General features: G+C 34.4%; 1 protein-coding gene across 5 annotated transcripts in view; it reads right to left on the bottom strand.

Annotated features, from left to right (window-relative positions):
- Positions 1-15,408: 15,408 nt before the first annotated feature.
- LOC141516795 (olfactory receptor 9G19-like) overlaps positions 15,409-27,196 on the bottom strand; it is a 42,546-nt gene continuing 30,758 nt past the window's right edge. For all 5 annotated transcript variants that reach the window (XM_074227765.1, XM_074227766.1, XM_074227768.1 and 2 more), the window contains 2 exons: positions 22,731-22,871; positions 15,409-16,407 (listed from right to left, as the gene is read on the bottom strand). In XM_074227765.1, the coding sequence (XP_074083866.1) occupies positions 15,409-16,338 (930 nt within the window). In that variant the 5' untranslated portion in view covers positions 16,339-16,407; positions 22,731-22,871. The remainder of the gene's footprint in view (positions 16,408-22,730; positions 22,872-27,196) is intronic.

Here is a 27,196-nt window from a genome sequence, read left to right as displayed (position 1 = left end):
CCAGAAGAAAATAACAAGGTGAAAGTTCTTATATTCAAAGCCTACAACAAAAATATAGTTGATCAAAGGTCATGAAAAAACTCAAAAAGGATTTTGAAAATCAAGTAAGGGAAATAGATGAAAAAATGGGAAAAGAAGTGAGTGATGCAAGAAAACCCTGAAAAACAAGTCCAAAAGTAAAAAATCCAATAACTTGGTGAAGGAAGCACAAAAATACTGAACAAAATAACATCTTACTAAACTTACTAAACTTACTAAACTTTAAGACCAAATGGAAAAAAGAGGTTCAAACAGTTAATGAGAAGTTACCTTAAAAAGTAAAATTTGCCAAATGGAATACAGGTACAAAAGCAAACTGAAGACAATAATTTCTTAAAACATAGAATTGAGCAAAGGGAAGCTATTAACTTTGTAAGAAATCAAGAAACAATAAAACATTCTTGAGAAAGTATCAAGGAAAACTTCCCTGATATTCTAGAAGCAAAGGATAGAAGAAAAATTAAAAGAATTCATTGATCAACTCCTGAAAGAGATAGAAGTATCAAAACTTGAAGGAATATTATAAATAAATTTCAAAACTCCAAGGTCAAGGAGAAAGCATTGAAGGCAACCAGAAAGAAATCATTCAAATATCAGATTCCATAGTGAGATAACACAAATTTGTACAAGTTCTACATTAAAGCATCAGAGGGCTTGTAGGAAGGCAAAACCCTTGGTATACATTCAAGAATTGACTACTGAGCAAAATTTAGTACGCATTTTCAGGGGAAATGATTAAATTTTATTGAAATAGAGAATTTTCAAATTTTCCTGATGAAAACATCAGAAGTGAATGGAAAATTTGATCTTCAAAAAACTAGATTCAAGTAAAACATAAAAAAGGGAAACAGGAAAGGGAAATCATAACGGACATAATGGTGTTAAACCATTTTGATTGCTGCATGGGAAGATGACACTAATTGATTACATTAACTTTCTCATTTATTAAGGTAGTTAGAAAGAGGATGGCGAGAGTTGAACACAAAGGGATAATATGCTAAAAAGGTGGCATTAAGACTTTCAATTATGTTTAAGATGGTTACAAATGTAAAACCTTTATCACATTGCTTTCTGGAGGGGGGATGGAGGAAGGAAGGGAGGGAGGGAGAAAAACTGTAACACCCCAAATCTCTCAAAAAATGATTGGTAAAAATTATCAGTGTTTGTAATTGGAAAAATATAAAATATTTATATAAAAAGATGGAGGTAAGGGGTGAGAGAGGAATGTCCTGGGAAAAATGAAAAGTGGAAAGTAGAATGGGATAAGTTATTTCATATAAAAGAGGCAAGAACACATCTTTGGAGTAGAACAGAAGAGCAGGACTGAGAGTGAGTAAGTAATCCTTACTCACATCATAATTGGAACAGAGGGTGAAACACATATTCAATTGGGTATTAAAAATCTGTCTAATCATACAGGAAAGTAGGAGAGGAAAGGAATGGGAGAAAGAGGGGAGTGAAAGAATTTGAGCTGATTGTGCAAAGGGGTAGTCAAAACAATTTTTGAGAAGGGACTTGGTGAAAGGAAAAAAGAATGGGGTGAGGGAGAATAGGAAGGAGGGAAATACAGTTAGCAATAGGAAATGTGAGGAAAAAACTTTTGAAACCAGGTTCTCTGATAAAGGCCTTATTTCTCAAAAATAGAGAACTGAGTCAATTTTGTAAAATAAATTAGAGCTATTCCCCAATTGAAAATGATAAAATGAAGCTTTCAGATAATTTATCAGTGATAAGCCCATATTTTAAGTGTTTTAACTCACTATGGAGAAATGAAAATTAGAGAAATTCTGAGGTGCTACCTTGTACCTATTGAATTGCCTAAAAAAATTGAATGGGGGTGGTTAGGTGGCTAGGTGACTCTGTGGATAGAGAAATGGCCCTGGAGTCAGGAGTACCTGAGTTCAAATCTGGCCTTAGAGCCTTAATAACTACCTAGCTGCATGGCCTTGGGCAAGCCACTTAATCCCATTGCCTTGCAAACCGCCCCCCCCAAAAAAAGAATTGAATGAGAAAATGACATATGATAGAGGGGATAGTGGGGAAAACGAAACATTAATACATTGTTAGAGGAGTTGTGAAATGCTTCAATCATTCTGTAGAGCGATTTGGATCTATGCCCAAAGGGCCTTGACCTAACCATGTTACTTGTGTGTCTGTAGTCCTGAAGAGATGAAAAATGGGAAGGAAAAGGACCTATATAGGTATATTTATACCAATTCATTTATGTGGCAAGGAATTGGAAATTGAGGGGATGTCCAACAGTTGGTGAATGGTACAACAGATTGTGGTATGTAATTATGATGGAACGCTATTCTGTTATTAGAAAATGATGAGCACAACGCTCTCAGTAAAACCTGGAAAGACTTCCTTGAGCAGATATAATGTGAAATGAACTGTATACAAATTAACAGCAATGATGTGTTATGATCAGCTATGAATGACAGTTTTTCTCAACTGTGCTGTTATTCAAGACAATTCTGAAGGATTTATCACAAGGAGTGTTATCCGTGAGACAGCAAGTGAGTTGATGTCTGAATAATAGATTGAAGCATAATTTGTTTTTACTTAAAACAAAATAGCAACATTTGGTGATGATCAACTATGATGGATTTAGCTTCTTTCAGTAGTTCAGTGATCAAAGACAATTCTAAAAGACTCATGATGGAATTATACTGCCACATGTAGATGAAAACATGGACAGTCCGAATAAATTCTAAATCATACTTTTTCACTTTATAAATTCACTTATGATTATTTTTTTCCTCAAATTTTCCCCTTTGTTCAGATTCTTCTTTCACAACAATAAGGAAACATGCTAAACATGGTTTTACATGTATAGCCTAGTGAGATTGCTCACTCTCCTGGGAAAGGGGAAGGGAAGGGAGGGAAGTATAAAAAGGTGGCACTAAAATGCTTGCAACAAGATGAATGTTGAAAATGATCTTTGCATGTTATTGAGAAATAAAATAAAATAACATTTATAAATGAAAAAAGGAGCTAAATTTCAAAAATGAACAAAAAAATAATAAAACATGAGATAACTTTCCACATCTAATACTATTAGTGATTCCCTAAGGTCAGTCACAGCAATTCTCTGGAACTTATCTATTGTTCAACATGGTTTGAAAAATCCTCTCCCTCACCTCTCATTTGGTTTCCATGACTTTTTTACAGTACAAATCTTAGTTTAGGAAAGAGGTCTTTACTATTCCCTGAATTTTCTAGTGCCTTCAACTCTCAGCTTCCCTTCAGTCTACTCTGTTTTTAGCTCATAATTTATACACTTTCTCCCATCTAAAAGTGGGTACCTTGAGGATAGGATCTGTCTTTGTCTTTGTCTTTGGGTATTTTGGAGCTAATGTTTACCACAAAAAATGTAGTTCTTCCATTCTAATTCTGACATTGGATTGGAAGAAAACATTCTCATTCCAGGTGTTCCATGTTTCACTGAAATTTTTCATATATTTTCATAATAATAACTCTCTGCAAATAAAGTTTCTATTGTTTACATATGTAATTTTATTTTCTCTTCAAAACCATTATAAAAGGAAGGTGGTAACTTTCTACGAGAGCTTTTCAATCCACAAAGTACTTTGGGCTTCATATTGATCCTTTAAACAGGCATGAAGATGTTTGGTCATATATGTGTTAAAGAGGAACTATTAGTTCTTGAGACCTGAGTTCAAATCCCTACTCAGACACTTATCAGCCATGTGAACTTGGGAAATGATTTCTCTTCTCTCTCTATCTCAATCTCATCTATAAATGAGAAAGATTAGACTTAGTGTCCAATTGAAGTCTTTGAAATATCCTTCAAGTTTTCTTTCATATTAAAATCTCTGACATTTGCGTGTTAAGGTATAATTAAAGGTAATTCAAAGAAGCAAGCCAATAGTGTGTATCTATTGGAAGCTATGTACAAAGGATCACAAGCAATAAGGGTTCCTATGCACTTTGGCAAATGAAGCTGCCCAAGCCATCAACATATTGACCATGCCATCACTTTCAAAACCATGTTTTTACCTTATGACAAAGATGACAAATGTGATTTCATGTCACTAAATTTATGTTGGCAACTGGAGTCCCATCTTTTGAGATAGTTTATCAAGATTACTAGTAATCTATGTTGGTTGCTCCCTAAGTGATACAAGGCATTATGGAAACATGGCTTTCTGTAATCTCTCCTAGAAAATATAGAATAATAAATATATACCTCAAAGTCAATCATCTAATCTACCACTCTTATAATTTAGTCACTTTAGTCATGTTACATCCCCCCCATTTATTCCTTCATGGGTGGCAAAGATACGGGAATGGTTTGCCATCTCCTTCTCCAGCTCATTTTGCAGATGAAAAAATTGAGGCAAACAGGGTTAAGTAACTTCCCCAGGAAGTTACACAGTAAGTGTCTAGTCTCCAGGTCCAGTACTGTATCCATTGAGATACCACCCCAATGTACTCATTTCTAAAGGTCAGAATAATTCTCATAAACTCAAGTACAAAGTGTTTTACATGCACACTATCTTCTTTGTTCCTCACAAAGGTTTTATGGGATACATAGTGTAAGTATTTTTAATACTAAATAGCATTTGAAGAAACTAAGGCACATAAAAGTGTTGTGATTTGCCTAGTTCCCCACAGGTAGGATCACAGGGACGATGCATGTTTCCAGTTGTGTAATAGAAAAATTTCTGTGTTTGGAGACAGAGAGCCGAGATTCAAATCCCAAAGCAGTAATCTAAGCTTCCCTGGTGATCTTAGATAAGTCATTTAACCTCCCTATTCACCATTTCTCTCAACAGCAAAGAACTCAGATATCCTCTAAGGTCTTACAAATATAGATCTCTGATCTGATAGTTATTGTAGCATCCCATTAACATTTTTCTTACCTCTATTTCCCCCCTTCAAATTTGTTACTTTTTCATTTCTTTCACTTAAAAAATCAATTCTTCTACCTAATATCAGAAAAAAGCAAATGTCTACTTTTTAATTTAGTTATTTATGTTTCAGTTGTGCCAAAGTCTTCTTTACCCCTTTTTGCGGTTTTCTTGGCAAAGATATTGTAGTTGTTTGCCATTTCCTTCTCTAGCTCATTTTATACATATGCAAATGAGGTTGAGACTTGCCCAGGGTCACATGCCAAGTAAGTATCAGAGTCCATTGAACTCAATCGGATGAGTCTTCCTGATTCCAAGCCCATTGTTCTATCCCTTAGCCAGGTGGATGCCCAATTCCTTTGATAGTCTCGTCTAAAAAATAAATGTCTTATTGTACAATTTGATTCTATCACCAGTCTGCTGGGAAAATGATAGAATGTTTCAGTATCTGTCTTCTAATTCAGTATTCTCAGCTTGCCTAATCTTGCCCACATAGTGATTTGGTCAAGTGACTACTCTGTTCAGTAGTCAGTGGTTCTTTCTGTCTTCTAAAGTCCAAACTTCTCTGTCTGGAATTCAAAATCTTTCACAATAGGGATGACTTATCCATCTGACCTTCCCTCTTCCTTTTTCCCCTACACTTTAAGCACCAGACATGCCAGGGAAAGTTCTGTTTCCTAATATTCACTACAATCTTAGTCCTCCATATCTTTTCTTGACTTTTTCTCTGGGCCTTGAATACCACCCCTCCCTCTAATCTCCTGTTGAAATCCTGTTCTTCCTTTAATGTCTAATTCATCTGTCATCTTGTTCCATAAATCCTTCCCTGATATCCCAGAATATAATGACTCATTTTATTTTGCTTTTTCCTAAAATACTAAGGATGTGACACTGCATGTCATGATAACCTAAACTGGTATCTTCATAAATAAGACTAACTATAAGTTCTCTGAAGGCAAGTACCTAGACTTTATCTAAAATGTGTCTTGAACCAAGTGCTCTCCAGCTATTAAATGTCTGATATCCATGGAATATATTTCACTTCTATTTAGTAATTTGATCTTTGGGACTAAGAGAGAGAGAGAAGGTTAAATAATAAATCAAGGGCTGGATTTGGAGGAAGAACAATGTGGATTCAGATCTTGCCTTTGGTCCATACTACATGTACAAACCTAAACAAATTGTTTAACTTTTGGGGCCCTCTGGCACTTTTCCAAGACTATAAGGTTTAATAGTTGCTAATCTATATGAAGAAAGGAAGTTTTTCAAATGAGTGAAGCCACAGATATTGTAGTTAATCCCCTCCATTCCAACACATTCCACCACCCTTACCCCTAGAAAAATAATAAGGCTTAGAAAAATTAAGTTTTCTGGATCACATTTTTTAAAAATATGCTTTACATTTTATTTCATTATTTCCTTTCATATTCTTGACTTTTTGTTCTTCCAAATGAATTGTGTCATTATTTTTTTCTAATTCAGTAAACTAATTTTAGATGATTTAATTTATATGGCATTGAAATATAGAAGGAAAAAAAAGACCAAAAGGAAATTTACACAATGATTTTGTATATTTGAAAGGAATAGCAAGTGCATAGGAGATCTGAAGTTACATGGGTAATCATCTTTTATTATACTATGTTATGAAAATGTTTGTTTTATTGCATAAAATAAAAAAGATATTTTAAGTTTAAAACTAAATAAAAATATATTACTTAGAAATGTTTTGATGGATACAATCACTTTACTGCCAAACTCATGATCCTAGAACAGAATATAGGAATTATTCATAGGTCAAAAATAAAGCATCTATATATCTCTCTCCTTTTTTTATATGTAGGGGCACCTAGAGAATTTTCCTCCTTACCTACTTGAGTCATATAGAAAGGGTTCTGTATTCTAGAGAGCTCTGGAGAGAGCTATGTCAAAAAAAGGAGAAAGTCTAAAGTGACAATGTCTTCTTGGGAATAATGCTGCAAGTTTATTCCATGTGCTAGTTGGCAATCTTGTATAATATCTCACCTGAAAATGTGATTTCTTGTTTGTCTTTTCTGTCTGGGGCATTGTTGAAATGCAAATATGTTGAAACATATTTTACAAATACTGGGTTGAGCACCACCTGCTAGACGTGGAGGCAAGCATTGGTTTTGGCTTCAAGACCAGCCCTTGCAAAGCCTTCTTGTTCAAGAGGCTTCACTCTGAGATACGATGCCAGTTCAAATTCCATCTTCTACATGAGACACTTCTTATTACCTTCTTTCCCATTTAATGCTTTCCTTCTGAAATTATTTCCCACTTATTCTGTATCTATCTTCTATGTACATAGTTATTTTCATGGCTCTCTCTCTCATTGAAATATGACCTTCCTCAGGGAGCATAGACTACCCCCCCTTCTCTGTATTTCCAAATCTCAGCAAAATAGCTGAAAAATCTTTTTTTGTTCTGTCATTTCAGCTGTGTTTGACTCTTTGTGATCCCATGGAATTCTCTCCATGAGTTTTTCCTGACAAAGGTATTGGAGGGGCTTGCCATACAACAGCAAGCCTGCGTTAAGAAATTTGTCCAAGGTCCCAAAGTTGGGAGGTTTGTATTTGAGTTCAGGTCTTCCTGACTCCAAGCTTAGTGTTCTATCCACTAATTCAGCTAGCTGCCCTTTATTGCTCAATACATGTTTGTTCATTTAGTGGATGGAATTAAGAGTATTTAATTTTTCTATCTCATTAGAGGATTTCTGCTTTATAACAATATTTAGTATGATCATTGCCCATAGTGAATTTACACATATCTGATTAGAGAATTCCAGCTTAATGGCAGCATGTTGTACTATGTCTGAAATAATGGAGTTATTTGATGCATATTCATTCACTTCATTTGATTTGACTTAAAAAGTTATCAGAAAGAATTAATAGCCCTTAGACTGGTACTGAGTCCCTTAGAAAGGCACAGGATCTGTCGCCCTCTCTCTTGGGGTACTTCAAATTATTGGGTTTATCATAGCTTGCAAATACACTCAAGATCTTAAGATTAAACCATTATCCAAAGCCTGGTTGGGAGATGACTACAAGATGGCAAGGAAAAGAAGAATGGAAATTCACAAGTATGCTTCTGTGTCTGCTACTAAATGTTGTGTGATCTTAGCACAATAGCTGTTCATCTCTGTTCAAAGAATTCTGTTGTATAAAATAACAAGATTGTAACAGATTAGAGACTCTTAGTTTTTCTTTGGTATTGAACCTCAACTTTGTTTCTCTGAAAAAACTTATGAACCCTCTTATCACAGTGTTCATATATATATATATATATATATATATATATATATATGTATATATATATACATATATATATGTATATATGTGATTACAAAGGAAATCATTTATATAAAATACAGTAATCAAAGGATTTCAAAAGTAAAAATTTAATATAAATGACAGTGAGTCTAATGAGTGCAGTAACTTCAAAGTATGGTAGAATTGTAAATGTCATTTTGGAGACACTTGTAACAACTATTCTGTGATATGACAATATCTGTGACTTCTATTATTGACAAAGTAACAGGAATTACTCATATTACTATATTCTGTTGCCTGAAGACATAACTGAAGGAAATTAAATTTCAGTTACAGGTTACTGAAAATAAAGATCCAATGGTTTGCTTTAATTTTTCCTATTCAAGATAAAAAATCCAGAAATCTGTCCAGAGATACGAGGTAAAAAATTTTGAATTTTAAAATCACTAAAATCCCTTCTTGTTTGTGAAATATATATTCTATGGCACAGTGTCAGAGTACCAGACCAGAAGTAAGGAATGCTCTCCTTCTTAGGTCCAGTTTTAGTTACTTACTAGGTGGGTAACCCTGAGAAATTTACTTAACCCTGATTGCCTCAGTTCCTCATCTGTAAAATGTGATGGAGAAGGAAAAGACAAAACATTCCAGTATCTTGTCAAGAAAAGTCCATATGAGGGTCATAAAATTCAGATATGACTGAAACCACAAAGCAACAAGAAAAAATGCTTTAATGTCTCTTTGAAATCTAACATTTAGTAATATAAAATACTTGCTAGCTCGAAATTGCTTGTTGTAGGGTCCCTTTTATCTCTAACACTTTATTTTCTAACTCTTTGCATTTTATGTTCTTATAATCAAAGGGTAATTTCCAATCATTGTATTTTGTCTGCTTCAATCACTTTCTATGTTCTATAATTCAGGGGTCACAATTTTGGTATTTTAAGTCCGCAATTCCTGATACTAAGTGTTCTAGTATTTATTTCAGATATCGCATTCTGTCTGTATGTATGTATGCATATATGCATGTATGCATATATGTATACATGATTTAACTGAATATTAATATAAAATTTAACCTTGTGAGGATGGGACCAATTAAACAGAGTAGGATTTCTTATCCTTGGAATAAATAATACAAATTTGGGGGATTTGTAAGCATTTGCATATTTTCCAATAGTTTATTTTCCCTTCCTTCTGTCCTCCCTTCCGCCCTTCTTCACTCTATCTTTTACTTCATATATCTATCCCTTCCTTCCTTTTTCCATTCATCCTTTCTTCTTTTCTCTCCCTCCCTCTCCTCTCTCTCTCTCTCTCTCTCTCTCTTTTTCTTATATTTTCTGGGTATTTCTGTTCTGATTATTTCTCATCACTGTGAACATGAAGTAAACGATTGTCTTTTCTTCTCATTTACTGATTACATCCCATATTCTATTTTTAACCTTCTCTTGTTTGGGAAACCAACTGTCCAAAGTAGATATAAACTAGATAAATATTATGGAATGGAGACCTGAGACCATTAGTGCTTATGGTTTCATTCAAATAGTTCAGTCCTTAATAATCCCTTTCATCAATTTCCTAAATTTATAACATGCTTGAGGACCCAAAATGCAGAGACTAGGAAAATGGAAAAAATTTGTAGGATTTTCTTTTCAACTGAAGCTCTTGGGGTAGCAAAGTGGAATAAAATTAACTCTAGAATGAAACCTTCCTCTGCCACTTTTTCAATGATTGACTCAATTTTCTTTTCTGTGAAATGAAATGCTTAGATGAGAAAGAAAGTTCCCATGTAAACTAAATCTATGATCTAATGAACTTGCTTGAGAAGATTCCAGAACACAAAGGAAAGGTGTCACTTATGTGATTCCAGGCATTTTGTCACACTAGGGCCAAATTACTGAGAATTGGCCTGGCACCTTAGCTGGCCTCTTAAATCATACATTATAGGTAGCTGCATTTATGCTTCACCAAACAGAGTATCAGTTTCTAACATAAGAACAAAATAATCTATTGCATATCCATCCCTGGGTCAAACAACTTACCCAAAACTTGAGCAGCATTGCCATCCCAACAGGGCCCTATTCTGTTGATACTGAAACTTTTCATAGCTGCTTTGGGCTCTCTAGAGCCTCACTTCCCAATCATGTAACATACTTGGCAAGGCAGCTCTTGGCTATGGCAATTAAACTGAATTTCCTCCTCATTGCTTTGTTTTTAATTCCTAAGAAAGATGGGAGTCACACTAGGGAATCATGCTTAAACAAGTCAATTCATTCATGACTCTCTTCTTTAATGAGACTTGGAGTATACCAGAAAGTAATAGCAACAATGAGATACCATTGTACCAGATTCCAGTAGAATCTGTATCTTGGGGTTGAAAGGGGAGATTTCTACTCAGATTCAGGGAAAACAGTTTTATAGCCTATTTTAGGGGACTATAAATTCTCTAAATTTATTTCCATAATTAACAGAATGGGGAAAAAGTCCAAATCATCATATTTCTTGGTGCTCAGCGTATGTAATGCATTATTCAATGTACAAACTATTCACATAAAAATCAAGATGTCTCTGGCCTCAGAAATTTTATGTTCTACAAGGACACAATATGTAAACAGCTAAATAAATCCAGTTTAGTTTTGATCTGTAGAAAGTATTCATGTTGGGACCAGAGCCACGATGACAGAAAAGAGTCAAAGCCTCCCCTGAACTCTGACAAATTCCCCCCGCAAACTACTTTAAAATATCAAACCAGAATAGATTGTGCAGTGAAAAAACTCACAGAAGAATAGGAAAAACAATTTTGCAGACCAAACAAAATGAGAATGTCAGTAGAATGTGTCTATTACATCAGGGTTAGAATGAATCAAAGGCCAGTATTACCAATGTCCTGGCATATCAGGAATAAGTCTTGGAGGCAACTGAATTGGCAACAGTAACTTCTAAAGCTCCCATCCCAAAGATGGTAAGAGGGTCAGACTATTGGTCAGAAGAAAAATATAGGAATTCCATTTATTGGTGCTGTTTACAAAACTCTGATGCATTGTCCATGTACAATCTTTATCAAAATCCTGGGTCTTAGTCCCAGGATTAGAGGGAACAGGGTCCCTGGTCACAATTCTAGGACAGAAAGAAACATATTTGATACTCACAAACAAGATCATAGGCTAAGGAAATAGTAAACACACTTGTCCTTGGATCATGCCACCTTGAAAGAACTGAAAACTTACAGATTCCTAGAACTAGCTCCAAAATCAACTATACAAAAAGCCTAAGTCCCCACCACCCCAGGAGCAAAGTCCAAATGTAATATTAAGTTCAAAGTCACGAAATAAGCTGAGAGAATGAGCAAATAGCAACAACAAAAGAATCTGACCCTAAAATGTTAATATGTTGACAGGAAAGACTAAAACACAAACTCAAAAGGAAAAAAAAAAACATCAAAACTGGTACATTGAAAACTTCAAAGAACAATGTAAATTTGGATATGTGTCCAAAAAGAATTTCTAAAAGAGTTCAAAAGGATTTTAAAACCAAATGAGAGAGGTAAAGGAATAAATGAAGGAAAATGAAAGTCATGCATCAAAATCTTGAAAGTCAATGGCTTGGTAAATAAAGAACAAAAAATACTGAAGAAAAGAACACCTTAAAAAAAAAAAAGAAAAGACAAAGTGGTAAAAGAAAAAAAAAATCCACTAAAGAGAAGTTTCTTTAGGTGCAAAATTGGCCAGATGACAAAGAACAAGAAAAATAAAGCCCAAAAGAGCAAGAACAAGGAGTCTAAGAACAAGAAGAAAAAGGAGAGGGATCAAGGGGAGTGGGGAAATGAGGAATATAACCGGAACGAGAAGAACAACAAAATGAACTACGAGAAGAGCAAGTCTCAGCTCAGGAAGGAGATGAAGGAGGAGGAGAAGATTAATGATGAGAAGAAGGGGAGGAGGAGGAGGATCCCTGCCCTAGGAAGCTTCTAAAGACAAAGACAACATATAAAGAACAACTGGGTAGATAAAACCCACAGACATGTATATAGATATAGAAATATACACTTATATTGTGTATATTTACATATGCGTGTGTACATACACACACATGCATGTGTGAGTAGAAAGGCTATCTGTAAGAGAGCTGAGTGATATAGAAGTTTTACTTTGAGTTGAGTTTTAAAGGAGGCCATGAAAATTAAGAGGCAGATTTGGGGTGAGGTATATAATTATTTTACTGCCTACAATGAATCAGGAAATTTGCTAACCATTGTACAGATATCATTTCAATGTATTCTCACAATAACCCTGTGAAATAAGTGTTATTATAGTCTCCACACATGTAATATAGGCAAGATTATGATTCCCATATTACAGTTGAGTAAACTGAGATAAGCAATGGCTATTTGTCCAGGGTTATACAGATAGTTAAGAGTCTAAAATTGGAGTTGATTCTACTCTGAGCCCAGTACTTTATCTATTATACCATCTAGTTTCTATCTACTACACTGAATGAGCCTTGAAATTCTTCCTAATCTACAAAGTTCGTCACAAATATGATAGACTAATTTGGGTGAGATTGCAGAATTTCAGAATCAGAAAATTTCTCTCACTAGGGGATTTCAAATAAAACCTGGAAGATACTTGGCAGGTATAAAGCCTAGGATATCATTGTTCATTTGTGGGTTGGATTAGGTAACCTCTGAATTTGTTTTTCAATTCTGGCCTTCCAACTGGCATCCAACTGTGGGACTCGCACCCTGGAAAAATGGAACATTGCTAGAGTGCAATCTTCTAGAAGTCCATGATTTCATGATTTGGGGTTACATTGACCAGTATTACAAGTCTTTCATGACTGAATAGATTGCACTTCTGGAGATGAGTCTCATTTCACTAAGTCAGGTTGGTCTTTGGCTATATAAAATGGAAAAAAAAATTCAGTCTTTCTGATTCATTCCCTTCTTCCATAGCTTGCACAAAAGTTGTGTAATTTTCAAAAGCCAATGTGATCTCCAGAATACCTGAGTAGGATTTTAATGAAATATATTGATTTAGAAAATTCTACAAAACATTACCAGGGACTCAAACCAAGGACAATTACTTGGGTGTTAGAAGAGGAAACTGATCTGGCAGTCAGGAGATTTTACCTAGACATCTGTAAGTTCCAGCGATCTTTGACCTTAAAATTGAATAGGCTTTTATTAATAAGAAGCAGGAGGAGGCAAGAAACCTTCATAAGTTTGGTCAAGATGACAGGAATTAGGGCCATTTATCGGTGATTCTGTAATTTTGTGATTATTGAAATGTTAATGAATGAGACCATGAATTTATTCATTCAAACATCCTAGATTATTGTGATTTTAAATACTTCAAAATAAATCTAACAATTTATAAGAAAATTAATCTGTATAAGAGCTTGCACCTAGGAGCTAATGGCGATTAAGTCTTTGAAAAAAAATGTAGTAAGACATAAAAAGTAACCTGCCCTTCTTAATGATACAGGTTTTCAAGCTAAATTCATAAACTGAAGGTGAAAATTATATAACTCAAACATATCTGAAATAACACAATGTTCTGCAATGTTCATTTTTTAAAATTTTTATTTCTAAGCAAATTCTCCATTGGACACATAGGTGGCACGGTGGATAGAATGTCAGGACTGGAGTCAGGAAGACTCATCTTCATGAATTCAAACCAGTCTTAGCTAATAGCTAAGTTTTTAGCCTTGGGTAAGTGACCTCACTCTGTTTATCTCAGTTTCCTAATCTCTAAAAAGAGTTTGAGAATGAAATGGCAAATCACTCCTTTATCCTTCCCAAGACATGGAAAGACACATTTGACTTGAAAACAACATAGCAACAAAAGTATATATAAAAAAGAAAAATTAAAAATATATGCTTCTGAAAATCAGGGGAAGCTGATCAGTGAGGAAAGGATAAATGATATATTAGTTTCTTTCATTAAGAAAAGGTTTCAAATAACTTACAGAAGCTTTTTATCCTTGGAGAGTGTGTATTCAATAAAAAAAATCATAGAGATATTTTTAATTGGGCAATTTCACCCAAATAACATTGCTAATGATCACTTCCACTTTCTCAGAATAGATAATTGATATGTATCCTTTGGTATTAGGGCCTCATCACAAACTAACAGAGTATTTGGTCAAAGAGAGTGGAGTTTTTAGTTTTAGTTTTGGAAAGTGCATTGGACTTGAAACCAAAAGACCTGGGTCAAAAACCTGAAGTCAAAATCCCAAATCTGAACTTTATTAATTGAATGACTATGAACAAAAATTTTTTCTGAACTCTAATTCACTTGTAAAATACTTTAGAAAGTCATGCACACATACACACACACACATGAACATGTATCTATCTATCTATCTATCTATCTATCTATCTATCTATCTATATATATATATAGGGAGAGAGAGAGAAATGTATGTGTCTATTAAATATATATACACATATATACATTTATGTATGTGGATACAGAAAAAATTTATGAGAACTACTATATAGTGACAATTCTATAGGAATTTCTTACACTAGTGCAAATTAAATCAAATGTTTGACTCAGTGGATAAACTTTGAGGAATTGCCTTGCAGTCTTATAAATATATGAGATCTTGTTTGGTACATTTGTAAGGATAGTATAGTGGATTGAGTGTTGGAATTTGAACCAGGAAAATGTGGGTCCAAATCCAATATCTGATGCTAAGCTGTCTGAAACTAGGTGAGGCATTTACTTTTATGTTTCATCAAGCAACCTCCTACAAATTTTCTACTGATAAGGCAGAGATAGAATCAAGCTGCCAGCAGAAATACCAAACCAAAAAAAAAAGGATCCAGAGATCACAGATGTTCATTGAAGGGTATGATAAGAACTGTACATTTCATTCATTTTTAACAGTCAATATTTTTTCAAGAAATACTTACTTATTCTAAAATTTGGTATTATTACATGACTACAATTCCTATGAAATTGCAGAAAAATTGATAAAAATATAGTTATCAAGGATATGTACATGTATAGCACTAATTTAGAAAATTATGCATTTGGATAGTCACTGGTTCATGTCATTCTCAACTAGACAGATAACTTATTTTTTATAACAAATTTACAATAGGCAGTCAATAAAGAGAAGAATAATGTTAGTCTGACTTTTAATTTTTTAAAGCTGACAGATCAGTAAGAGTTGCAGATGACAGGAAAACATGCTCAAAATTAGGAAGCTGATATTTTGAAGAGTTTCTTCAGAGCTTCTTTCACATCTTTGTTCCTCAGACTGTAAATCATGGGATTCAACATGGGGAAGACCACAGTATAGAATGTGGAGACGATTTTGTCACGTTCTAAAGAATAGCTGGAACTTGGGCGAGAATAAATGTACAGGATAGAGCCATAGTATAAAGTGACAGAGATCAAATGGGAGGAGCAAGTAGAGAAGGCTTTGAGTCGGCCCTGGGTCGAGCGAATTCTCAAAATGGCAGAAATGATGAAGAGATATGAGGCTAGGATGAAGACAATGGGTGTTATGACATTAGAAGCCAAGAGGAAATAGAGCAAAATCTGGTAACTGTCCTTGATATCACATGCCAGCTTCACAAGAGGTGGTAGGTCACAGAAGAAATCATCAATGACATTCTCCCCACAGAAAGACATGATGAATGTTTCATGTGTAATGATGACACAGTTAGTGAAGGCTCCGAGATATGAAGCTGCAACAAGACCTACACATATCTTTGGGGTCATGGTTTGGGCATAAAGCAGTGGTTTAGAGATGGCCATGTAGCGGTCATATGCCATGGCAGCCAAGAGAAAGCATTCACTATAAGCCAGTTCACATGAGAAGAAGAACTGAGCCACACACCCAGCAAAGGAGATGCTCTTGTCCTCTGAAATACAGGTCACCATGATTTTGGGGGTATAAACAGTGGAATACCAGAGATCCAGAAAAGACAGATTGCCAATGAAGAAATACATGGGAGTGTGTAGCCGGGAGTCTGTACAAATTAAGACTATCAGAGTGATGTTCCCCATCACTGTCACAGAGTACACAATGAGGAAAAGGGCAAAGAGCATCTGTTGCATCACTGGATCCTGGGTGAAGCCTAACAGGATGAATTCAGTCACAGAGTGATTAAACTTTCCCATGACTTCAACTCACCTTGCTTATGTTTGATGTGAAGATTGTGCATTTCAGATGTGCAATGACTTGGTTGCCTTAGAAAAACGAAGGAAAATATGCATCATCAATCCTTGGATATATCACCATCAACATGGCAAAGAACACTATTTACTTCTCTATCTCAACTAACTATTTTATTCATTTATTTAAATTATTTATTGAGTGTCTACTTCAGTGAATGACTTTAGGGTTACAAGGACAAGAGCAAAAGAAGCAGAGATTTCAAGATACTTAAACATTAATATCTACCATGAAATTTTCAATCGTCACCTAAAATCAAAAAATTGGTAAAATTAAGTATTCCCTGTGCTCTAAGTAATTTTTAGATATATCGTGGGACAACAATGATATAAATGGAAAAATTTTCAAAATTAAGGAAGAGATCATCCAGATACAGACAGACAGATAGAATATCAATAGATCAATTTATAGATATAGCAGATAGATGAGATAGAGAGATAGATATAGAAACATATATTAGATATCCAAGAATATCAATTTATACAAAACAAAAGATCAATATGAGGTAATTTGTGGGGATCACATATGAATTTGGGGGCATAGGTAGGACATTTGGATTGCATTAAGTTCTGAAGAAAACAGATTGTGTGAGATAGAGAAGTGGAAGTTTGGAGGGAGATTCTGTGCAAAAGGAAGAGGATATGTAAAAGGAGACTTATCTCCATAGAAGGTACAATAATTAAGGCAAAATAGCAGGACAAATATATACAATAAGTTATGCAAATAGTTTTTAAAAACCTGTCTAAAAGGTTCTCAATTCAAATTAGAGGAGTTTGGATTTGTTCAAAGCTATTAGGGAGTAACTGAAGTTTTGTTATGCTTTGTTTTTTTTTTAATTTGCTTTTTTTAAAAGTCAAAAAATAAAATAATGATGTTTGTCATTTTTTAGGGATCATGTTTAAATATCAGCCTTCTACAAAAAACTTTTTTTCTATCCCCTTGAATTTTAGTGCCTTCCCCTTGTGATTCCATACAATCTGTCCTACCTATCAAATGTTTTAGAAAGTTTTTTTTTATTATTTTCTACCCTTGATTAGACTGTGAGATCTTTGAGAGTCAAGATTATCTTTTGCTTTGATATGTATCCCAAGGGTTTGCCATAAAGTAGATTCTTCATAAATCCTTTTTTATTTGAAATGACTTGTCATTGTAATGCCAGGTCAGCTAAATTTAGATAGGCTCCTTATCAATTTGTCTAAGGGCAAGGGATTTAATTTCTTTCTTCCTCCTTCCTTCCTCTCTTTCATTCTTCTCAAATACCTAAGAAGCACTATGGAAGATCTGTATTTCTGAGGACTAGAGAAGATTTGAGTTCAAATCTGGATTTAGACATTTACAAGCTATGTGGTCTCATGATTACTTAACTTCTGAATCAGTTTCCTCAACTGTAAAATGTCAGTGAGAATGGCACCTACATCCAAGTATTTTGTGAGAGATTAAATAAAATGATATTTTCAAAGCATTCTACATAGTACTTTGAAATATGTAGGTATTTAAGGTTTGCTTTCTTTTCTTTTGGGGGAGTTTTATAACCCCATCCATGTTAGGTCATTTCTTGGCATGCGAATGCATATGGGTACACACCTCACACGCAAAAAAAATTACACAAATACACACTTACACATAGGACAAATTTTAGTGACTCCATTTTGCCTCTACAATGAACTTTTCTTCCTGACAGACATTATCCCTCTAAAATCTGGCACAAATTTATCTTTCTAACCTTATCTAGCTTTCCAAGCTATGCCTAAGGTCACAAAAGTAATCACTGTCAGAGATTGACTTGGATTAATGTAACTTGTATAATTCACCTCCATACATTCTCTGAATCAACCAAGTAGACTGGTCTCTCTTCCTCAAACACACAATGACAATTTGACCACCCTTAAGTCTTTGCTTGTGTTCTTCCCTAGATGTGGGATGCCCTCCCTCTATTCTTCTCTTTTAATGTCTCAAATGGCATTTTCTATATGGGTTTCTCCCTGATCTTTCTGGTTGGTAAAGATTTTTGCTACCAGACCACATTATATTTTGTTATCTTTTTGTGTAAGCTATGAAATGGCAACTAGATATACCAGTGGGTAGAGTGCCAGACTGGACAGCAGGACTCACCTACCCACAATCAAAAATATTCGAATTTACACAGTTCAAAGCAGATGGTGAAAAGCAATCATAGGTGAAGCCAGCAACTCATTTTATTTATTGTCTCAAAATACAGGATTGCCAGTTTCAGAAGGTAGAAATCATTCTCACATCTGGAGGGAAACCTGCCTTGTAAGAATATGGGAAATCTCATTCTAGTTTCTGAAGAGTCAGAAGGAAGAACAATGAAGGGAGTGACCAAGATGTCACTAACTGGGTATAGATGTTTTCAATATTAAAATCCATCTCCTTGGTTTTTGGGGTTTTTTTTTTTATTCTGTCTTCAGTGGTGAATTCATTTGAAATCTTGAGTGTACTTACTATAGTAAGTATATTCTGTGACCAAATCCTTATTCTGCTAAGGAAACAGTTAAATGTGCAAAAACTGGAATTTTTCATGTAAGGATGAATAATTTCTGCTTAATATTGATACTAAGAAATAGAAAATGGTCCCAAGAGTTCTACAAAGAATTCAGAATTGCCTAGGCTGAATAAAACTTGCTCTATTCTTTCTAGGTCCATTGAATTTCTATGGACCAACAAGCTTAAGGCAAAAGTCAAATTCTTAGAGCAAACATTTCAACTTGACCCACTTCATGGGTAGGAGGGGCAGCCTGAACTGGTACAAATAACAAGTGAATAGGAGAAAGGACAGTAAATTATGGTCTTAGCCTTTAATTAAATGTCTTTGCAACTTTCTGTGAATCTTTTCACTTTTCTGGGTCCCAATATCCTCATATGCAAAATGATAATATTGGACTGGATGGTCACTGAAATACAATTGAACTCTGACATTTCTCTTTTATATCAAGTTCTTTTCATATCAAATCCCTCCATTACCCATCCTAAACACTCCAGTAACCCTAAATTTTAAGTTCCAATTCCCCTTTAGCACTAACATTTTGTATTAAGTTCTAACATTATAAATTCTACCCTCTGAAAATCCTTCTGGCTTATTCATTTCATTACTTAAAATTCATTCTCCATCAAACAGTCTACATCATATTGTGGCATCTTGATCAGAGTGTGTTAACCAATTATTTCACTCTACAATAATATATATTTTTGAGCTCAGGGTTCATTAAAATGTATGGGTCTATTTGACTTAAAGGTGTAAAGATAATGATCATTTTTTATTTTTTCTAGGTTTTTTCCACTTTCCCTTCAGTATTATCTATAATTCCTCAAAGACAATAGAGAAATGTCAATTCTCTTTCTGTTTTTAATAATTGCTGTTACTAAACATGTTCTCTGTAAAAGTTATATTTTGGGAAATGGTTGAAATTATATTCTAAATAGATAAAATTCCTTCTGAGCTAGCGGGATTTAGTGCATCAGTTTTAAGGAAGATCTGGGTTTCACAGTATGCTCTGTCCCCCCTCAACCTCAACCTCCTCAATTTGGTTGCATGAAAAATATCCAGAGTCTTATAAAATCACAAAGTTCAAATCTTAGGGACTGGCAAAGGAAGCTCTACTATTTATATTCAAGGGAAGACTTCATGGTTTGCTCCTAGAACATTGTATAATTCACTTAAATTCACTGTCTTTATCTCAAAACTATGAAACTATGTGACCCAAAGAGATGTGGTCCCATCCAACACTTGAATCTAAGACCCTTGTGAGTTTGACTTAACATAAAAGAATTAACTCTAATTGTAGACTTTCAAGCATTTTAGCAAACTGGTATAAGAGACACTTGGACTCAGCGATATCTTTTTGGAACATCACACCATGCAGGCAGCTATTTGCTTCATATAAATTATTAACCACCATAGTGAGAAAGACTTGAATAACACAACTTACCAACACTTCTAGAAACAGTCAACCGAATGAAGCTCAAAGCCTGATAATCTTTCTATATAACCCTTTCTATATTTTTTACTTCCTCTGGGTAGAGTTCTCATGGATTAGAAGAGCTCTCTCCTAGCAATTAATTGCCCAGGAGGTCCTGGAACACACTGGGGAATCATAGTCTCTAAAATTGGTCTCCTTGCCTTTCCATCTGTTACTGAAGTCTGGAGAATTCAGAATAAAAAAAAATCAACTACTTTTGCTCTATGATCTAATGGATTCTCCAATGGATTTTGGCGTGAAAGTACACTCTGGTTCCTAAAGCTTCCGGTGTTAACACAATTTTATAACAAACATAAAGTTACTTCTCCAAATAACCATGGGAAAAGAACTTTTGTAAATAACTTTTCAAAATGTGAAAGAGTTCAATTTATTTGAGATTCTTTTGGACTATCTTCAATGAACTAAATGCTCAATTATTAAGAAACCAAGAACACCTCTTGCAATAGTTTCCATTACTTTACTGCTGAGAAATTCTGCCTGCTGGGTGATACAGTGAACAGAGCACTGGCCTTGCAATCAGGAGGACAGGAATTCGAACCTCGCCCTAGACACTTGACTCTTACTACCTGTTTGACCTTGGGTAGGTCATTAAATCCAGATTGCTTCACATACAGGGCCATTTCTATTCATCATGATTCATATCTTGCCACTGGATCCAGATGGTTCTGGAGGACAAAGGGAGACTGGTTACTTGGCATAGCACCCCTTTACTCAAATTCAATTCACATGATTTTCATGACAACAACTCCCTGATGTAGTCTTCTTTGAAAATGAAGGACAAACATTAGATTAGTTGCCTTGGAAAGAAGACTGTTCTTAAGATTCATAGGAAATGAGTTTCAACCCTGAGCCTTATTTTATTCCTTGGACTTATTGTCATTAACTTAAATTCTCTGTATATTTCCTAATCTATAAAATAAGGGACTGACCTAGGTGGGCTTTTAGGTCCTTTAGGACTGTACATCTATAATGCCATTACTCTTCACTTTCAGTTCAATAAAATGCACTGATTGGACCCCTATTTTGTGTGAGCAGTTTGGGGCACTGAGGATATAAATATAAAAACAAAAGTATCTGATGTCTTCAAGGATCTTACATTCTAATGGCAAAACCCAAATGTTCACCAATAAATACAAGCTATGTACATAGGAAGCAATATGAAATGAATAAATAATTTTTATAGGGAAAGAATAGAATGTTCTTAGACCCAATAAGGTTATATCACTTGTCCAAGGTCAGACCATCAAAGAGAAAAACTTTCATTGAAGTTCAAATGGTACAATAACACTATACTTTCTATGAGTTTAAAACTTTGGGACCCCAAACCCCCTGAAGATATCTGATGTTGAAGGCAAAGCCTGAATATTGCTTTGAAGTGATTTAGGAGCTGAATGAGGTAGAATTAAAGAGAAAATACATTTCAGACTTCAGGGTGAGGGGTCTGTATGAGAAAAAGTCATGCATAATCCATAGGGAAATTACTTTATCTCTATAAGTTTCTTTGATCATTTGTAAATTGGGGAGAATTATAGTTTAGAATTATAGTATACCTTAAATATTTCATAGTTGTGTGAACCTAAGAACCTAAGAAAATTACTCTATGTCTAATCTTCATTTCCCCATATGGAGACCGAAGAAAATGATAGTATCTACTTCACAGGATATTTGCAAATGGCCCAAACTAGGTAATAAATTAAAAGAAATTTATAATTTCAAGGTGCTACATAAATGTTAGATATTGTTATTAATTATTCTTATCATTATTATTACTTAGCTTCCTTCATAGAAAATATAAGATGCTGAAAATTAATGTAAGAGCTGACATGTCAGCCTGTATCTAAGTAGACGCATCTCCATCACATTCTACTCTTTCTTTGATCACCACCCAATACAGGAAACTCCAGAGCTTTTAATTGAAAGAGAGGATATCTGAAAATGAGAAATCTACTCAAGGTTATATAGGTAGCAAGATCAGAGCTTGAATTTGAATGATGTAGGGCCTTTGAATGGTACCTTAATGCTATCACAATGCCTGCTGGCATGACATTGTATGTGTCTTTGTTTGGACATATGTATGTGAATAAAAATAGATATAAGACAAGCAGGAACTTCTACACTTGTAGATAGGCATAAGAGCAGGATGAAGAAAAAGAGAACCAGAAAATATTCAAAGAAATGGAAAAAATGTAGGATATGTGGCAAATTAGTCAAGGCCAGACTAGATGACGTTCATTTTTTGAACTGAAGAGGATCATGTCATCATTTGTTTGATGATAAGACTTTCACAATATGTTTATTATAGTAGGGGTGTATTGTTCAAAGACAACCTTCTCCCTTACCTTTCCCAGAATCACTTCACCTCCTGTTCTAACTTGATAGAAAATAGGAATTTGGGTGATGGTCTGGTGTTGCAGGAGTTCTTGGCCCATGAGTAGGATATTTTTCTTCCTGTATCAGCAAGGAAACCTCAGTGATGATATCTGGTGACAGAAAGACAACACAGAACATACATAGCACCAGGATATTTCAACAACCAATCCAAATCTGTCTTTTTTTATAGACTATTTTTCAGTCATTTAAAGAGGAGGAAAGGGCCATGGGTCTGTGTTGCTCCCCTCTGCTTACTCTGCTCTATTAGTACATTCCCCAAAGATCAAGTTCACCAGAAACCCAAAGCAGAAAGTTCTTTCAGTCTTTTGAGTGTCTCATTGAAAGTCTTCAAGATTGCAGAAGTTGATTGTTTTTCAATTATATTATATTGGGGAATTCATTCTTGCTGTGGTTTGTAAATAATCTTCCTTTGAATAATAAAATCCTGTGATTCTATCATAATTTGAGCAAAGAAATAAGGGCATATATGCATGCATAAATGAATGAATGAGTTAATTCTTTCAGATGTTTTAAATTAAGCTTATTCATTTTTTTCACAGATAATTCTAATCTTTTACTTGAAAATCTCTTTAAGATCCAGTCCTTAGGGCAGCAAGGTGGCACAGTAGATAGAGTATTTGCCCTGGAGTCAGGTGATCCTGAGTTCAAATCTGATCTCAGATACTTAATAATTGCCTAGCACTGTGACCTTGGGCAAGTCACTTAACACCCTTGCCTTAAATAAATAAAAATAAAAAAAACAAGATCCAGTCCTCAGTCAAATGGATAATATGCAGAAGAAACGAGGTATCAAAATCATGGGTTTTTAATAAAATCTATCTTAGATTGAAATGCATAATGAAGAAAAGTCTATGCCTTGTGAATATTTCTGAAATTGTATATGGTAAAGGATGTGAGTGACAACTTATTTTTTTAAGGTTTTTTGCAAGTCAGTGGGGTTCAGTGACTTGCCCAAAGGCCACACAACTAGGTAATTATTAAGTGTCTAAGGTCATATTTGAACTCAGGTACTCCTGACTCCAGGGCCAGTGCTCCATCCACTGTGCCACCTAGCTGCCCCGAGTGACAACTTATTAATGGGATTTCTGGGTCTCTTTGAACATATCAATGAATGAAATTTTCTTACATGAATAGGATCAAAGATATTGAGAGTTTGGTGAGTCACAGAAATTTATTCATAGAAGTGACCAAGAAATAGCTTAGTTTTACCAGTTGAGAAAGAAATCTCTAATTTTTAATGTGAACAAGTTAGTTTGCATTTTAGGTAAGAAAATAGATTCAAATGTTGTTGCAATAGTCTAGGAAAGAAGACATGAGACTAAACTCAGATTGTGATGACGACAGTTGTAAGGAGAAAATAAGAGAAATCCTGTAAAGGCAGAAATGGCAAATTATCAGTGGGTTAGCTATATGGGGTAAATGAGAGTAAGGATATTTGAATGGCATCAATGTTATTAACTTGGTCTTCGGAAAAATAATCATGTCTTCAAAAAGAATGGCATGTTTAGAAGGAACAAGCATCTTTTGGAGGAGAAAGATAAAGGGTTCTATTTTGCACATGTTGAGCTTGAAAAGCCTATTGAGAGATCCAGTTTTGGATTTGTAAAAAGGTGGTTTTAGATGTGTGACTGCAACTCATCAGAGACAATAAGACAAGATCCCTAAATCAAGGACATTTTTCTAGAAAAATAATCATTTATCATGTTAACCACTGAAATCCCCAAGTTACTTGGTAGACAGCAAAAAGGAGAAGAAGACCAGAACAGAGATGTGAGAGATATTCAGACTGACACATCCACATCACATTCACGAATGAACGTGTTATGTGAATGAAGCAGCAGAAAAGGAGACTGAAAAAAGTCCACATAGAGATCAGGAGAGAGTAGTGTGACAACTTGGAATAGAGAAAAGAGAACACATTGGAAAGCCCACTTTACTTGTCTATAAAATCTCTAAATTTTAGCTTTTATATATGTTAACTGACTGACCATGAGCAATGCACTCATTGTTCTCTGAGTCTTAAGATTCTCAGCTGTATAATTGGGCTAATTGTATATATGCTACTTAACTCATAAGTTTGGTGTGAAGAAATTATTTTGTAAAACTTGAGATTATATATATATATATATTTATATTAAACACAAAGGCACACACTGAAGTATTCATAAACATATGTGCATAGGAATATATGAATTCATATCTACAGACGAACACATACATTGAAGTATACAAATATTTATATACATGTAGCTTCAAGCTTATATATATGAAAGATTTGTCTATATTTATGTGTGAAAATTTATATGTTTAGATTTTTTTCCAAATGAACAAAGAAGCTATGATTTCACCGGTTTAAGAAAATCCAATTGTCAGAAATTCCACCAACAATACTCATTGCAATTTAAAAAAATGACTTTTCGATAAAGTGTTAGGAAGGAGCCTTGAAAGTCTATATAAATGTGACACTTTTCATTAAAGTTGAATGATAGTGTCAAGAAGAGAGTGCTGGACATGTAAATAGAAGCATATGGTTAAAAACATGACTCTGGTCAAGTTAAATTACTTCTCAGAGGCCTTAAGCAGCTCCCTGGGTGTTGATACTTGAAAGGTCAGAGATGGAGTCAATCTGCTAGGAATGATTTATTAGATTGATTTGTATAACCCTGTTATTCATCAAGAACCCTACATGGGAAATATAGTAAGACAAGGAATCCAGGAGGAATTCAGACATTTCTTTGACTTTAATAATCATTTTCTAGAGACACCCATTCAGTATACAATTTAAGATCATATGTACATAAATATAAGAAAATCCATTAAAAGACATTAAATGATTTGTAAGGATAGCATTGCTTTGCTATAAATTTAATTACCCTCTTTGATAGACACATTACATATAACGTCAATGGACTTTAGATTACAAACTGAATTTCCTAACAAACGGAATTTCCTCAAAGCTAATCTAAGACAGAATCTAGATGAACACCACCTTGGCTGAAGTCTAAGAACCGATAACTTGCACCATAGATCACCCCTGGTCTGTCACGGTCTTTTGTCCTTTTTTCATTGAACTCAGATCACCAGTTTTCTTGGGAAGTAGCCTTTCAAATTTTTCATTCTTCTTTCTGACCCTCAATTTCTCAAAGAACATTATTATTTATAGAAATGTGAATAAAAGAAAGTAACATTTTAGCAGTTAATATACAACTGTTTAAGGTTGATAAAGAGATCTGCAAATATTATATCTTATTTATATATGCAACAACATGAGGAATAGGTGTCTTTCTTTTACAGAAACAAAAGCTCATACAGACAAAGGTTAAGTGACTTGCCCAAGATAACATATCCAGTATATGACATCAATCATATCTGAGCTCAGTTATTTTTGACCCTTTGTCAGCATTCTCATTATTGTAACACTTAGCAGCATGGTCTTAAGGAGCAAAACAAAGAGATACCCAGTGTAATAACAGTAATCATACCTGAATAGTCTGTTTATTCCTGGAGAGAAAGGGATACCAAGTAATAAAATATCATGAAATGATTATAATAGAGTCCAGTTATCCATCAAAGTTTGTACAAGTGTTAGAAGATAATTATTGAAGGTTGTTGCAGGATTCTTTGATAGACTGTCATGATAATTATAATACACCAATTTCAGTTTGCTCTACTGAGCACATTCCAATCAAATGAGAATTGTCTTTCCAGTGACTGCATTTCCTCTCTAAGGGAGATGCTTTAGTTGATGCCTAAAATTAATATTAATAATTATTTTTCTTCAAAAAATCTATATCAATTACAGCAATAACAAAATCATTTCTATTAATTAATAATGATATTGATAATAATAGTAGATACTGATCTATTTGAGAAGCTGGTCCTAGAACCATTGTGGTTACAGATGTATTGGTAATGGTTCCAGTAGTTTCTATAAGTCAATAAGAATTTATAAATCATCTACTGTGTTTCAGTCACTATATAAATTGCTGTTGATACAAACCAAAGTATAAGATAATCCCTACCTCCAAGTAGCTTAAATTCATATCAGGAAGATTTCAATAGGCTAAATTAAGGATAATAGAAGGAAAACACTGAAAATTAAACAGAATTGAAAAGGACATCCAGTAAAATTAGAATTTTAGTTAGAATGAAAGAAGATAAGTGAAAACATAAGAAAGAAATGGGGAGGGAGATTATTCCAGACATTAGGAAGAGTAAGTAAAGTTGCTTTTTATTATCACTCAAAGACCTTTCTGGACCATCCAATGCTCTTTAGGTCAAAATTCTTCCTTTAACATTTAACACACAATAATACAGGCCAAGCTAGTTGTATCTCCACTTTATTTGAGATTCGGTGGCCCTCTTCAATAAGGGAACAAATATGTGTATGAACAAGTTTTTGCCCAGCTTTTAA

Source organism: Macrotis lagotis, chromosome 3 (genome assembly GCF_037893015.1).
Source record: "Macrotis lagotis isolate mMagLag1 chromosome 3, bilby.v1.9.chrom.fasta, whole genome shotgun sequence".
Taxonomy (NCBI): domain Eukaryota; kingdom Metazoa; phylum Chordata; class Mammalia; order Peramelemorphia; family Peramelidae; genus Macrotis; species Macrotis lagotis.
Note: the sequence above shows the minus strand (reverse complement) of the source record. Positions and strands in the feature narration are given on the sequence as shown.